The sequence below is a fragment of the Pogona vitticeps genome, chromosome 6 (genome assembly GCF_051106095.1).
Source record: "Pogona vitticeps strain Pit_001003342236 chromosome 6, PviZW2.1, whole genome shotgun sequence".
Lineage (NCBI taxonomy): Eukaryota > Metazoa > Chordata > Lepidosauria > Squamata > Agamidae > Pogona > Pogona vitticeps.
This window is the reverse complement of record NC_135788.1, coordinates 81882589-81899504: the sequence shown is the minus strand read 5'-3', so window position 1 is coordinate 81899504 and position 16916 is coordinate 81882589. Positions and strand designations below refer to the sequence as shown.

At 40.1% G+C, this 16916-nt stretch overlaps 1 protein-coding gene across 5 annotated transcripts in view; it reads right to left on the bottom strand.

Moving 5' to 3' along the window:
- Positions 1-16023, bottom strand: part of YTHDC1 (YTH N6-methyladenosine RNA binding protein C1) — a 31792-nt gene extending 15769 nt beyond the window's left edge. Inside the window, exons 1-6 of one of the 5 annotated variants that reach the window (XM_073003974.2) lie at positions 15279-16023; positions 6819-6920; positions 3741-4072; positions 2258-2633; positions 972-1061; positions 461-514 (exon numbers count right to left, since the gene is read on the bottom strand). In XM_073003974.2, coding sequence (XP_072860075.1) covers positions 461-514; positions 972-1061; positions 2258-2633; positions 3741-4072; positions 6819-6920; positions 15279-15306 — 982 coding nt within the window. In that variant the 5' untranslated portion in view covers positions 15307-16023. The remainder of the gene's footprint in view (positions 1-460; positions 515-971; positions 1062-2257; positions 2634-3740; positions 4073-6818; positions 6921-15278) is intronic. The other 4 variants (XM_073003975.2, XM_073003976.2, XM_073003977.2 and 1 more) reach the window with 4 other exon arrangements.
- Between the last annotated feature and the right edge of the window lie 893 nt (positions 16024-16916).

Here is a 16916-nt window from a genome sequence, read left to right as displayed (position 1 = left end):
CGGGTTATAAAAGCTATGACCCAAAACATCTAAAGGGCACCAGTTTGGATGCCCCTCTGTAGCTCAAGAGCTCTGAGCATCTAATTTAGACTTCAAATTCATAAAACAGCATGCAATGCCAAACTTGTAGAAGCAAAATAGCTATTTCAGATAGCAGCCAATGCAACATCAGCAATGTTCCCATATGTTTGTTTCTGGCTTATGGAAGAGATTACATACTCAAGAAATCACTGGTATGCAAATTTCTCTTTCTTCACTTACCAATATAGAAACATTTTTTTTTGACATTACAAAAAAACCCATGCAAGTAATAATTCAAGACTGGGTTACAATACCAATTGCTTATGAGAGTTACTTTCATTATATATCGGAACATTACTGTACTTGATGTCAATTAACAAAGACCAACACAGTAACTTGCAATGGAAGCATGCATTAAAAAATCGAATTTAAATTATACCTTTTTGGACAGCACGAACGGAAGATGATAATTTCTCATGCTTCTTTTCTGAACCTGTGTTTAGCCAAAGTACATTTGTTCAGATTGAGCCTTAATAGAGATACGATACAAATTCTACAGTCTTTTCACATACTATTTTCATTCATAACAAATTATTCCCCTTGACACGCACCCACATACACAAAAAGAATGCTGTTCAATGTGCACAAGGGTTTGTTTTGGATTTTTAAATTGTTTCATTGTTTTTGTTTTGTTGGACCAGTTTTCTACTCAGAAAACTAGTCAATGAATCATCATCTTCCAAGTTTGAAAAAGTGAAAATTCCACTTAAGCAACAGAAGAGCATTAACATAACAGGAAAGCCTACTTGTCCAAATTATTCACACAAAACATGCCAAAATACCATCTGTCCAACTACATATCCAGTAAGTTTCTATGACCCACTATTTATTTTAGACAATGCAGTTCAAGGGTTTTACTACAGATCACAAGAAAAGCAGTAACAGAATACCTGTGTATGACTCTGATGCAGAGCTTCCACTTCTATCAAAAACAATTGGAGAGATGCCTCTAGCTCTTTTCCTTGCCTTCTTTTTTTCATCTAAGCAACAAGCAACAGCAGAACTTTTAAAGTTCAAACCAAAACACTTCCATCAGAAATGATGCAAGCAGGTCAATATAGGATACAGTCACTAAATATGTATGTATATGTATATAACCTTGAGAAGGTTTGAAAACCCTACCTTATAACTGATTGATACTTCAGACAAAGAAACATGGAATTAGTTTCCAGACATTAAGGGAATCTGGGAGTGTTTTGCTTTCAACAGCAGTGTTTCACATCACACGAAAAGCTGCTTTGGAAACTCAGGTACATTTCAAGATCAGCTTGTAACACAGTGTGCAGTTTGTATCTCATTGCCTATATCTACCTATCTCCCATGTGTCCAGTCAATATTTCTGCTGGATTAGCACAAGTTGACTTTTTGAGCTTTAGAAATCCTACGTATAATAATGCTTTTAGGAAATTTTACACAGTCTTAGATATAAAGACAATGAATATCTCCAAAAAGGCCTACTTAAAAGTGTCAGTAAAGTGAACTTTCTTCTTCTACATGGGATTGACTATATGTCACTCATAATGTCTGAATAATAGAAGTATACCAGAAGATCTCATATCAGTGCCACTGACTCCCAGGTCGATGTGATACAGAACTGAAACCTGAAACCTTATTATTCAACCTGGAACCACGTTATTTAAATGTTACTCAATGGTGGAAGATCCAGCCAAGAAAACTGCAGCAACAACTTGCCACAAAAACTACCCCTATTGTTGATGCACCTGAAATTAGACTATTTGTCATCCAGCTTTGGAACAGTATTGAAATGAAAACATGAAAAGAGTTGGGTAGAGGGGAGGGACTTCATGTTTAAAGTGAGCAGACTAGAACATACATTCTTAGAAACAGGGAATTTTACTAGAAGTTTTAAATTCCACTAAATCCCTGTTGTTTGCTCTGCTTTTGTAAAACTGCAGTATTTTACTGGTATTTACTACAGCTTTGGGTCAACTTACTGTTGAATACCTCCAACGTCTGTTTGGTTATAACCCAATTTTGCTATATAACTCTTGTTCCAGAACTGATATACTTCAAATATTTTTTCCTCATCCTCATAGAGTCATTTTGTTACTGTGTTATCCATGATGGTGGGCTTTTCTATCATTTGCCAGTCACAAAGCCAATTTTAGTATAAGAACATTGACAAATATAGTTCAGAAAGAAATTACCCCACTACCTGATATATCTGAGCCTGAACCAGATCTGACTGACCCATCAGTAAAGGATGCAGATTCAGAGTCAGAATCACTAGCTTCACTTCTAGTGTCATAATCATTTCCTTCCTTCTGATCTCTCTCATCTTGATCATAATCCTCTTCATCATCATCCCCATCTTCTTCCACTTCCTCCTCCTCCTCTCCATCATCATCTTCCTCTTCCTCTTCTTCTTCCATTCCCTCCTCCTCCTCTTCATCCTCATTCTCAGTGTTTCCTGGGTCAGAGGAACCACTGCTACCTGTTTCACGATCTGAAACATATTCTTCAGAATTCACCTCCTCTTTTGAAGAGAGGCTGGACCTACTTGGCCTTCTGTCCACATCATGCCCCAGTCTCTGTTTAAAAGAAAATTAACCATAGTTAGTGCTTGGTATTTTGGGTGCTGAAAAGCATTGTAATAAAATGCTTACTGAATTTTCGGCACTCACTTTAAAGAACAGTTGTATTTAATGTGTCTAATTTAAATTATTTAATTATACAATTGCTTTATAAACCAACCTTTTTGATTTACTGGTAACTTCAAACCAGTGAACATATTTAACAAAATACATTACAGGAAACAATGTGAGCGAAAAACAGAGTTATCTTTGAAGCACTATCTAAAGCTGAGTGCTCATGAAGTCAATCTAGCCTTTCTAGAGAGGAAATGTGCGTGCTGCCAAAGAAGCCATGTTCCGTCATTCCACAAACCTTACTTCTGTTTTGTGGAATAAAAGAAGGCCTCAAAGTAGGATTATAAATGGCAGGCAACTTCAACATCCTTTATTTATTTATTATTATTTATTTATTTTATTTATATCCCGCCTATCTAGTCAATAGACCACTCTAGGCGGCTCACAACAGGGGAGTGGGGTCTTGACTTGAGAACTTAATCTGTATTGGAAGGCGGTTCTCAAGTCAAAAAGTTCTCAGGTCAAATCTGCATTTCCCATAGAAATGCATTGAAAACCATTTGATCCGTATCTGCTCTTTTCCGTCCATAGAAACTAATGGGAAGCTGCTATTCTGCCTTCGACCACTAGAGGGGGATATTTTGTTTCTTTTTTTCTTAGGTCAAGAAAGGTTCAGGGAAGGCAGGGAAAATACAGTCCAGGCAGTACCAGGCAGTCTGAAGACTGTCTCCCAATCCACTCTCTAAACGCTGGGAGGAGTGAGGAAGCAGACAGGCACCCTTTTCACTGGCCAACAGTTAACTGAAAGTTCAAATTTTGCACTTTCCCTGCCTCCCACGTGGTTTTTTTCAGTTCTTAACTCAAATCTAAGTATGTAAGTCAAGTCAATATTTTCCTATGAGAGTGGTTCTTAAGTCAAAATGTTCTTAACTCAAGCCGTTCTTAAGTCAAGACACCACTGTACAACAATAACTAAAAACGAATTTACAAAGAAGAAAACTTTCAACCATGAAATTATACACTAAGAAAAAAGGAAAGGAAAATGCCTACCCTAGAGGCATCTGGAGTAGAAGATTTTGCCCTTCTGTCAGAATCTCTTTTCCTCACGCATGCCTTTTCTGATTGCCCTTTATAGAGGTCTCTTGAGCTGCTGCTTGTCATACGCATCTTTCTGTCACTTTCTGGTCGCTTGTTTCTGTCAGACCTCTGATATTCCTCATTCTTGTATTCCAATACAGGTTTTCCCTTTGTGCTCACTATTCTTTTGTTGTTGCTAACAGATGATCCTGGAAGCTTAGGTAACATCTGCCTTGAAGAATGCACAGAAGGCTTCTGCTTTTTACTCTCGGCAGTCTCCATTCTATCACTTTTCCGTTTGGATCCTTACATTTAAAATTAAAACAAAACAAATTCTGAAGCATTTTACAGTAACCTAACAGCATTAACAAAAGCCTATCAAAGCTATCTTCATAAAAGAAGATGAGCAAATATTTTTCAAACAGAGCATGAGACAAAACACATTAAGCCTTGTTTAAATAGTTTTTTAACAGAAAACAGCTGAAATCCTGTTGCTTTATTAAGCAGGCAAAAGGTGTATTACTCACTCACTTCCAGGAAGCAATTAATAAGTTCCTGCTGGGATGGTTGTTGTAGGTTTTTCAGGCTGTTTGGCCATTGTCCAGAACACGGCCAAACAGCCCGAAAAACCTACAACAACCATCGGATCCCAGCCGTGAAAGCCTTCGAGAATACATCCTGCTGGGATGCTTGAATGTGCCCCAAATCAGTTTATGCCCTAAGAATCATGCTTGCCAACTGCCAGCTAGAAATGACTGAATGCCTTTTGCTTTTTGCGTTTAAAAAAGCAACAGAATTTCAGTCAATGAGTTGCAACATGGAAAAACCTAATATTTCTCAACAATTACCCTGTTTCCCTGAAAATAAGACCTAACCTGCCCTAGTAGGATTTTTCGGGATGCTTGTAATATAAGCCCTACCCCAAAAGTAAGCCCTAGTTAAGTGAAACGCTGCCCTCCACTATTGTGCAGCAGCCATAAGATGACATGACTGTATCTGAATAAATGTAGGTTACTGTACATGAAAAAAATAAAACATCCCCTAAAAATAAGCCCTAATGAGTTTTTTTAAAGCAAAAATTAATATAAGACTCTGTCTTATTTTCAGGGAAACAGCGTAGTTGAGAAACCTGGTGGTCAAAATGACCTGGAAATGATCTAATCACAATAACCAGGTCTGGACAATGAGCCTGACTTCCATGGAAATCATGAGCTGCATGAAGGTGAAAATAGTCTGACTGGTCCCACTGCAAGCAAGAGTGGATAAAGTCACCATGGACGTTCAATGATGGCTACTGTTACTGTGACATGAAACCTGGCACTCTGGCTTGACATTTTTCTGATAAACCTAAGAAATGAGCAGAGAACAAACGAACAGGTTTGCCATGACCTGCAGGAAAGAAAAGTTATTTCTGCTTATCCGTAAGCAGAAACAAATAAACTGCAGACCACCTGCCACTAATTTGTTTTTCTTCTTCTATAACTTAGTGCCAAGAGGTCTAAAATGTATCTGTTTCGCTTACAGCAAGAGTAGTCAGTCAGGGTGTGCCATCATGGTGATTCATTCACAAGACGTAACAGTACAGTATTCCGGATACACTTAAGCTAGAAAATCAGCCAGAACAGAATTCCAGTTCCCTCTTTTAAATGATATTTAGATGATTTTAAAAATAAATTATATTTCTTAAAACACAATACGATCAACCTAGAATTCACATAAGCATTATATATTATAATTAAGGCAGGATTACTCCTCAACAGTACCAAATGTACCCCATCTGATTGTAATGGACATCATCTACTGCCTGTTTTGTTGATCCAGCATATGAAGCAAAATTAAATAGTGAACAACCAATATTTTTCTTTGGGATTGTTTTACTTGGAGTTAGAAGCCCATTAAAAAAAGAACCACAAGTATGTACAGAAAACAAATGTGTTATATAGCTGTGCATTATTTCCAATGTGAGTGGTTTACCAATTACTTTCTGGTTAAATATGTCATTTTACAGAATTCTGTCACCTTAGTTATGTTTTCACTTGAGGAACCAGAGAAGAGGAAACAGATATACTGCAGCTAAAACTGTGCTCACGACCTGGGGTTCAATCCCAGGTAGCGGCTCAAGGTTGACTCAGCCTTCTATCCTTCCAAGGTTGAGTACCCAACTCGCTGGGGGGGGGGGCAATGTGTAGCCTGCACAATTAACTTGTAAACCGCCCAGAGAGTGCTTGAAGCGCTATGGGGCAGTATATAAGCAGCATGCTTTTTGCTTTGCTTTTAATCAGATCTGTCTGAGATTTCTTTTTTAAGATGGAGAAGCTTTGGGTATTCTTATAAAATAAACAATACCTATTTTATCTGTTTGTCTTGTTTGATTTCTAATGACCAACTAATCGTTGTAATAATAAGTGATGGCAATGACCTAATTTTTCAGCCAGGGTGATATTTTAAGGGCAAGCATTATCACCATGGACTTTATTAAATCTTTCTGCTCATAAAATTCCCACCTTCCTTCTCTTAGAAATAGATGGCTTCCTGTATACATGTCCAAAGACCTCAGATAAACATGGTTGAGAAGGTGCAATTTATAATGGCACAATTTCTTTTTGACAAATTGTATTTCATTTGGCATTTTATTTTCCATAGAGAATCTTAATAGTTCTGGCAAAAGAGATCTGCAACCTCAGAGGGCTGTATAGTGAGTTTTTTTCTATACATGGAAATAGAAAATTTTCTCTGACTAGCCAAAGTTACTTGAGAAACGTTGGGATGAGAGGGAAAGAGGACATTTCAAAAGGAAACAGCAATGCTAAGTGAAATAAAGTGGAAAAAAGGAGGAAAAGCCACAGAGAAAAGGCCCAACAAGCACACATAAGAATAAGTCTTTGTGTATGTTGACAAAACTTTACACATTTGCTACAACAACCCAGTATAACTGCCAAATTAGACAAAATGTGGTTCACCCTACAGCTACTGGTGTGGTTGATGTAGTTTGGGCCTATGGTCTGATTTCCCAGCATTATGGAGAAATGCCCATCTAGTGAAGAAGCATACCCTTTTTCTCACTTTTATCTTGCTCACTATCAGGATTGTACAGTTCATCATCGTGATCTGGTGCATCAGTCAAGATATCATCAAGAACATTCAATTCACCATCTGTAACAAAAAAAGTCAAAAAATGACAGTAGTTTAGTTAGTACTGCAGTATTACCTTTTATAATGGTACTAGAATATAAAATCAGTTTAAGCTGTCTACATAATATACCATATATATTTTTTCAGCACTTATACTTGTCCAACCACCCATGTTTTTCTAAAAAGAGAGTAAAACAAGATGTGAGGTTCTTGGTCACAGAATGTCCCTGCATGAATTCTAAAGAGTGCATTCTAAGAGTGGTAATACCATACTGTGCTGTACTGATTTCCCCATTAGACTCTGTTCGTAGAATGGGTTTGACAGAATTATTCATTGATGTTGATGAAAAGGCTGGCAGCCAGGGCTTCAGGGTGAGGCAAAAAATGACCATCTCTTTAGAAAATTAATTTAAAACCTCCAGAGCTCAGGGCTGTTCCTGACATGTGGTTCTTCTTATAGATAGATAGTATGGAAGGTTTGATAAGAGTTGTTTTCCTCTCCTTCCATTATGAGATGGCAGTTTTGGCTTTTTTTTCCTTTTTAAAATTAGAGCACAAGGTATTTGAAGAAATGAGAAAAATTCAGTTCAAAAAACTTTCTTCAGAAAACCAACACTAGCGGTGACAATGCAGCAAAAATGTACAACTCTTCCTTCTCATACTTATTCAAAGATCCAGTCTGACACAGATGCAAACACACCTGAATACTATTTCAAGATTGCATGCAGCTCTCCAAGGATATATTACACAAGGTGGTGATGCATGTTCTACTAACAAAAAAGCCTTTCCCAAGTTTGAAATCCTTTCTATACTGCACTTTAAGGCAGCCTATATCCTGTACAAGGCAACCTTATTCACATAGTTCACATTTCCCTTGCATACAAGAACTTCCCGTATTTGTCCATATATAAGACTATTGTTTGTTTGTTTAGTCATTTAGTCATGTCCGACTCTTTGTGACCCCATGGACCAGAGCACGCCAGGCCGTCCTGTCTTCCACTGCCTGGGCCAAATTCATGTTGGTCGCTTCGATGACACTGTCCAACCATCTCATCCTCTGTCGTCCCCTTCTCCTCTTACCCTCACACTTTCCTAACATCAGGGTCTTTTCCAGGGAGTCTTCTCTTCTCATGAGATGGCCAAAGTATTGGAGCGTTAGCTTCAGGATCTGTCCTTCCAGTGAACTGGTGCTTGCATAGTGATCGTTTTATAATTTGTTTCAGAATTTTTCCTGGGTTTGAGATCAGGATGACTGGATTATAGTTCTCAGGTTCCTCTGGACTGCAAGGAGAACAAACCTATCAATTCTAAAAGAAATCAACCCTGAGTGCTCACTGGAGGGACAGATTCTGAAGCTGAGGCTTTTACTTTACTTTTACTTTTATTAGATTTTTAGCCCGCCCCCCTAGACCCTGGGGCAGCTTACTTACATGATAAAAACATCACAATAACAAATATCATAAAACCTTTAAAACATCAGATTTTAAGACTTATGTAAATCATTGCCAAGATGAGATTATTAGAGAGAAAGAATAAAGATCAGTTAATTGACTGGAGGGAAGGCCTGCCTAAAGAGCCAAGCTTTTAAATGGCTTTTAAAACACCCAGCGAGTGTGCCAGACAGATTTTTGTTGGGAGGCTGTTCCATAGCCGAGAAGGCCCAGTTTCTTGTTCTTTCTTTCCGGACATCTCTCGGCGTTGGGCAACTCAGCCATCCCTCCTGGTTAGAACGAGTGATTCGGGTAGATCTAGGTGGGAGAAGGCATTCCGCTAGATATTGAGGTCCTAAAACGTTTAGGGCTTTATGTGTCATCATTAACACTTTGAAGTCAATGCGGAAATGAATGGGCAGCCAATGCAAAGCAGCCAGAGTGGGGGAAATATGCTGATATTTCCTCGCCCCACTAAGAAGCCTGGCTGCCGCACTCTGCACCATTTGAAATTTCCGCATCAATATCAAAGGCAGCCCCATATAGAGTGCGTTACAATGGTCTAATCTCGGGATTACAAGTGCATGGACTAGAGTAGTGAGGGCCACCCCATCAAGACACGGCCGCAGCTGGGCAATCCGCCATAGATGAATATAGGAGGAGCGGGCCACGGCCGCCACCTGGGTTTCCATGGTAAGCGCTGGGTCCAGATGTATCTCCAAGCTCTGGACCTTGCTCTTTGCGAGGCTCCAATACTTTGGCCATCTCATGAGAAGAGAAGACTCCTTGGAAAAGACCCTGATGTTGGGAAAGTGTGAAGGCAAGAGAAGAAGGGGATGGCAGAAGATGAGATGGTTGGACAGTGTGATTGAAGCAACCAACATGAATTTGACACAACTCCAGGAGGCAGTGGAAGATAGGAGTGCCTGGCGTGCTCTGGTCCATGGGCTCACAAAGAGTTGGAACACGACTAAACGACAACAACATTAGTACAGTAATAGACAACTTAAGTTAACTCATGTTAATAAGCTAGTCTTGAGCATTACCAAATAGGCATTCAACCTCATATTACTTTGTGAACCTCATATTACCTCCGAACACGCAATATTTAACTGGTCTGGATAGCAAATAAAATATCTACACAATTCAGTAAGAATTTTCATAAATAATAAATGAATAAATAAATGCTATGATACATTGAAATATTCAAAAGAAAGCTGAAAGTTCTAAGGTCCCGTTATAAAAGAAAATGTTAAAGAAATAACAGTGATGCCTAGTGAAGACTTCAGAAACAGTAACTGGCTTGGGACAGGATTTCATGTAGACAACACCTCACTAACATGTCAGAACACTAGTCCTATTTATAAATCTCTCTGTAAGGTAATGGTTTCAGTTAAACTCTTCTCTCCCAAGTAAATCCACTAAAGGAACTGGCTTCATACCCATGAACAGTATCCTGTTTTTCCAAGCATAAGTGACAATAAACTTGTCAACACTACCTTAAAAACTATCAAAACACAATACAACGTAATCTAAACAAATTCAACAGTCTTTCTTCTGATTTAATTTTATATAAATGTATATCTATAGATTCTTGGTAAACACAGATATAAGAAGAGATAATGTATATTTATTGGTTGGAATTTGAATATCCCTGCACAGCTGGACTTAATGAGGACCCAGCCCCTGGGGCTGGACTGTCCACTCATGTGTCCGGTAGCGGCAGCCGCCTCGGTCAGCCTTCTCTCCCAGAGCACCGCTCTCTTTCTGCTCACCTAACCACTCAGCACCCATGCAGGGAGTCTCATCCTCCCTCCCTCTGCCTGAATGTCACAAAAGGGTGACTACTGGTTCTTTTGATTCCCAGGAAGAACAATATTAAACAGCAAAGGACCTCACAAGACACATTAATAAATGCAAAAATAAATATACTATATTACCTATTAATTACAATTCTAAATAAAGGGGTTTCATGCATTCAGCATTCACACCACATACATACTCACCAAAGAGAGAAGAATTCTTTATCTGCATTGTCAAAGTTTAAAAGAAAGTACAGTAGTTTCAAAGAAAGTGCTGTTTTGGTCTCAGCAGACAAACAGACTAATGTTTGCCCAGACCCCTCTTCTTATATTATTTCTATTTCTAGTAGAGCATGCGTAGAAGACATTTCTTTGTCTCAGGTTGCTCACAGGGCATGCGTGGTAGAGATTTCTTTAGATATATGGTCCTTATCACTTATTGTGAAGTGTACAATGCTTAATACATCTTCCATCACTTAGTGGACAGGTTTGGAATCTGCTTTGCTCAGGAGGATCCTCGTACCAGGCTCTTCTAAGCTCTTATTAACCCTCGAGTTTGCGCCACTCCCTCAGCAGATGGTTTTTGTCAACTTAGTTCAAAACATTCACAGTTCAAAAGTTGAATTTCTCACAATGAGGGCTTCTAGCTAGAAATACAAAGTCCCATAGTTCCTCTGGTTCTGTTGGTCTCCATCTTTTGTGTCCTAACTCTCTGATTTTTCACCTGATCCAGGTCAAACATGCACACACATCACATACTGTTAGCTAGATGAGTGGAAAGAGAGAGCAGCTCCAGGAGCGAAGGCTGACTGAGGCTACTGTTGCTGCTGCCAGACATATGAATGGACGGTCCAGCCATAGGGGCTGGGCCCTCGTTAAATCCAGCTGTGCAGGGGTATTCGTACACAAATACTCCCATTTCTAGTCGGAATCCATAGTTGCAAGATCTTGCAACCAATACATCTGAAATTTGGCATGTTTACTAAGAAGTATGTAGAGTGGTGACTTGCTTAGCGATTGCTTCGTTTAACGATGAAATCGCTTAGCGATGACTTTTTCGGAACGATCTTGTGCTCCGTTTAACAATGGTTCCTATGGGCGATTTTCGCATAGCGATGTTTGGGACCATGCTTCGCATAGCGATGACAGTTTGGGTCCCCGTTTCGCTTAACGATGGTTTTGACAGCCTCATGTTGGCTGTTTTTAAATGTTTAAAAATGTTTAAACAATGTTTAGAATGCTTGAAATCATAAGTGCACTTAATAAACCCTTTGTTAAACTAATTTGACTTTGTTCCGACTCTTTTAAAATTTGTTGTAATTTTTTTCCCCCACTGAGATGCATTGAATAAGTTTCAATGCATTTCAATTGGGGAACCGTGTTTCGCTTAGCGATGTTTCCTATGGCGATTTTTGCTTAAGGACAGCAATCCAGTTTTCAATGCATTTCTATGGGAAACCGTGTTTCACTTAACGATGAAATCACTTAACAGCGATTTTTTTGGGAACCAATTATCATCGTTAAGCAAGGCACCACTGTACTTGAGTATTACTTTGTTTTGAAAGATGTTGATTTAAATTTGTGTCTGTGCTTGAAGCTTGTTGTACTATCTTTCTGGGTGGCAGATTTCCCCAATTAATACTTGTAGTTGATAGTTTTAAGCCATGAGAGTAGTCCGCAAAGGGCTACTTGCTTCTTGCTGAACAATGAAATAAACATGGGGTTCCAGTAGTCTGTAGCCATGGCTTCACTAAGATGGAGCAGGCAGTTTTAATTTTGCTTGAAGATTTCAGGGTATCAAATTAATGATTATTTCAACTTATGAGAAACCAAGTATTTTTGCTAACTAAAATACAGAATCATTTTGCAACCATTTCATTTCTCCTCTCTTTCTCTAGCTTTCCTCCTATGAACACATTTAATGTAGTGCTTAATTCAGACATATGTATACAAACACAACTGATGGGCTGGAAAAATCCTACAAACCCAGATCAAGATTGTGGGCAGCTTCAGGCATTCCAGATGAGTGCCTGAAGCTTCAGACACTCCAGGTGATTGTAAGACGGACCTGAGTGCTACACTGTGAATGGTGAGTGGACCAGTTGGCTCTAGGGGGAGGAGATGGGCTCCGTGGCACCTGTAGTGTCGCAATTTGCATACAAATAGTACATATCTATTACTGTACACAGGCAAACAAATTGTGTTTGTGGTCTGTACTGAATGCACAAATCATGCTAGAACATGCCACTATACACCTTTCCCCACCCTACCACAAAACTGCTGCAATGTAGATTCAACATATTATTGCTCTTTGGGCCTTTGGTAATAGCACCATCTACAGTGGGGTCTTGACTTGAGAACTTAATCCATATTGGAAGGCGGTTCTCAAGTCAAAAAGTTCTCAGGTCAAATCTGCATTTCCCATAGGAATGCATTGAAAACCATTTGATCTGTATCTGCTCTTTTCCGTCCATAGAAACTAATGGGAAGCTGCTATTCCGCCTTCGACCACTAGAGGGGGATATTTTGTTTCTTTTTTTTTAGGTCAAGAAAGGTTCAGGGAAGGCAGGGAAAATACAGTCCAGGCAGTACAGTACCAGGCAGTCCGAAGACTGTCTCCCAATCCACTCTCTAAACGCTGGGAGGAGTGAGGAAGCAGACAGGCACCCTTTTCACTGGCCAACAGTTAACTGAAAGTTCACATTTTGCACTTTCCCTGCCTCCCACGTGGTTTTTTTTAGTTCTTAACTCAAATCTAAGTATGTAAGTCAAGTCAATATTTTCCTATGAGAGCGGTTCTTAAGTCAAAATGTTCTTAACTCGAGCCGTTCTTAAGTCAAGACCCCACTGTAGTGCTGGACTCTCCACTGTGTGGCTTCTTTAGAAAATATGGATATAATGATACTCATCATCATCTTAGAATTGCAGAGGTGGAAGAGATCTTATGGAACCTCGAGTCCAGCTCCTAGCAAGGAGGCACAGTGGGGAATCAAGCCCCCAATCTCAGGTTTCTCATCAAGATACCTAAGCAACTGAGCTAATGAAACAGCAACATGCTGTGACAACCAAGCTGACAAAGTGAGGATAACGTTGAAATGGCCGACAAAACAAATGCCTTCTATTGTCAGTTTTTACCATACATTGGTTTAAAACAAAATGCACTTAAATTTTGCTACTTTTTCGCTTTGTCAGTTTAGGTATGATAGGGATACACTGTATTGGCACCACCATTATATTCATCACAATTCCTAAAACTGACTTGAGACTTGGCATGTCATGCATAATCTAGGATTGGTACTTGCACTGTTCTGCTAGAAGTATTCTCAGATTCAGAAACCTTCAACTGGAAAGGCATTTACATTTGTTTATTTATAAAATGGACAAATATAGAGTGTGCTGTTTTACAACTGTAGTAAGTAAAATCCCCCTCCCTTTTTTCCCCTCACCATACTCTCAAGTTTTTGGAATGGGTTATCAATTTTGAAAAGGCTGAATGTCATTTTCATCAATACTAAATAATTCCTTTAAGCATCTCAACCCTTGTTGAAAAAAGTTTATCTTCACTGTGATTTCTTTTGTCTAAAAGCATAAAGAATATATAAAGTACATGTTAGGAAAAGGTTAAAAGGTGAGGCCGCATGTGACAAACTTCAAGATTTTTTATTTGTAATGCTTAGTATACAAGAGCCTTCATATTTAAAAAAAATGCAAAGATAAAACATTAAACCTTGAGAAATATTTCAAGTTTATAGATATCAGCATCATTTTGGGTGGCATACCCAGGGCTCTGCGAAGTTTGCTATCTGAAATTTCTGATGAACATACGGTAGATTCATTACACACTAATCTGAAGCAGACATGATAGACAACTATCCCTTAGTTTCTTTGTTTATCAAGGTGTTCTACAGAATTTCTGAAATTTACCTGTATAACATATGATCCAATTAAAATTCTATTAGCATATACTACAATACAGAATCACCAGTTATCCCTATGCAGTACCTTGCAAACATGTTCAAAGTAAACATAAGCATACATTGTAATTACAGTGCTAGAAGGGATCCTATGGATCATCCAGTCCATCTCCCTGGGTTTAAAAGCCTTTTAAATCCATTTAGAGGTGAAGACCATTAAGTATAAAAGAAATGCACTGTTATGCAGTTCAAACAGACTGCATTGGACCATAACACAGGTCCCATTTCTAACACATTTCACCCCATGACCTGGAAAACGCATGGATCTGCAGTTTTATACAGAAAGGAGCGACTCGGCTTAATGGCATAGTGGAGAAAACACTGGCACACTCTCCCTGTGTATGTACTGCAAAGTGTTCCAAGTAATCAGAAAGCTAACCTACTGCACTATCAAAGAATATAAAACATAAACGAAGATACTGCTGGCACAAGTCTTACTTCAGCTAATAACCTGGCAGGGGGCCTTAGGCATGTTATTATTTTCTCTGCCTCAGTTTCTCATCGGCATATAGACAATGGTCCTAACTCACATTTACTCGACAGTTACCAGGTTTACTAAAGTTTCCGCCACGGGGCAGATATTAAAAAGCCACCTTGGGTCCTTTAAAGGAGAAAAACTGGGTAAAAATATTTTAAAAAAATAAAACACCTAAAACCCAAAATGAAGGACACACAAACGAAAACATTTCAGCCAATGTTAGGAGCATTTCAGTCCCAATTATTTAAAGCTTAAATGCCTCTTACTCAAACTGTACGAATCTAAAACTACTTCGCACCCAGCTATAAATAATCCCCTAGTAGCATTCCACTTAATTCCATCAAACCTCCCTCGCTTTGCCTTCCGCAGCTCCCAGAGTAGGAGAGGTTTTTTTTGGGGGGAGGGACGCCTCACAACGCTTCCACAAGGGAATTCAGTTTCGCCAGAGAGACAGAAACCAGGTCGGGGAAAAGGTATCAAGGCCCGCCGAGGCCCTCCACCATGAAGGGCAGGGCCTTACCTCGGGAACAAGGGCCGCCCACCTACAGCATCAGCCGGGCCAACCCGCACCGCGTTCAAGACAAAGCCGCCTAGCCACGGCCTCCCCGCTCCCTGTCCGGACCCGCGGGACCCCCCGTCGCCATGACAGCGAACGAGCGGTTTCAGAAAAGAGGGGGGAGGGGAATCGTCGGTACCTTTTTCCTCCCGGCTCTCGGCCGCCATCGTTGCCCCGCAACCCCCACCGGTTCCCAGGCACGGACGGAGCCTTCGCGCGGGAGAACCACAATGCCGCTCGGCTATCGGGGAGGGAGAAGCCGGTGTCCGAGAGAAGGGACACGAGTCTCGAGCAAAAGGGGAAAAAAAATCCCAGCAGCTCCCCCAACGCAGACCAAAATGGAGGATCCCCCCCTCCTCCTTCCTCTTTTCCGTCCGGACTTCCTACGCGACAATTCGTTCCTTCCCACAATGCACAGCGCTATACACGCCCCCCTTCCGTCACAGGACGCGGCGCGTGATCTCATCGATTGGGCGGACTAAGCTTCGGACCATAGAGTTAGAAAGGAAAGAGTGAGGACGCAAGAGGGGAGGGCAGATAACAAGAGTCTCCCTTGCTGTGGGTTACGTACGGAAAACTTAAAAAACCTCTCGCAGGCGCTGGCGGAAATGAGGACTGATCGATGAAATAATTGGATGGAAAGTGTAGAGGCACTGTTGCGCGGCTTCTCTACAAACCTTTCCCGGAGTGTAGAGAGGAATTCCTGCCTTTTCTGAGATTTTATTTTGTGTAGGAAACGAAAACTCTTTAAATATTGCCTTTACAGCGTAATTTCCAAGTAAATAAAATCCATTGACCCCCATATTGCCGTTCGTAGTCCACTGTTTAATATTGCAAGTTAGCTGTGAGACTTAAATTAGTGTGGATTTTCAGTCCAGTGCACCCCATGCAATTCACTGCTCCCTCAAATTATTGGCAATGGCTCTCCTGAAATTGCTTTCTTCTGCTTTTCAGTATAGATGCAGTGGTTGTGAGTCCCTGCCCTTCCTACTGGATAATTTTTTAGATCAAACTACTGTATAAGGAAAAGAACCTTTGTCCGCTGCAGGTTTTTTTTTTTGTTTGCTGTTGATCTGTCTGCTTGATTGCTAAGTATGTGTGCAGTAAATAAAGCTACATACACAAGTCTAATTTCAAGCAATTGTAAGTAAATTTTTATTCATTCTTCTAGAAATGTTTCAGAGTGAGCTAATGAGCCTTTTAAGTGCCAATTAAGGAGAAAGGGCTGGACTCTAAGGGAACTTAAAACTACAGTATTCTCCTCTGTCCCTCTCTGTACTTCTACTGCATAGCAAAAAGGGAATTTTGCTAGAAATTCAAAACCTGCAATGATTCAGTTGTTAATAAACACTTCCTCGGTGCGTCCAGAAATCTCTTTTATAACCACTGCAATCAGCACTGTAAAGTGGCGCACTTACCAAACATGACAGACAGTGAAGATGGAAGAGACAAGGTGTAGAACAGTGGTTCTTAACCTTGAATTACTCAGGTATTTTTGGACTGCAACTCCCAGAAACCTTCACCACCAGCTGTGCTGGCTGGGATTTCTGGGAGTTGCAGTTCAAAAACACCTGAGTAACCCAAGGTTAAGAACCACTGGTGTAGAAGACAGAGGGGAATACCCAACAGGCAAGCAAGACAATAGGGGTATGAAGAAGTGACAAAACAGAACAATGCTGAGAAAGCAAGCTATAGAGATATGATGGGGCAGAGAAGAGAGGAAATGGCAGAGATTGGAGAGGAGCAGCCAGCCAACGAGAGGAGGTGTGAGAAAGAA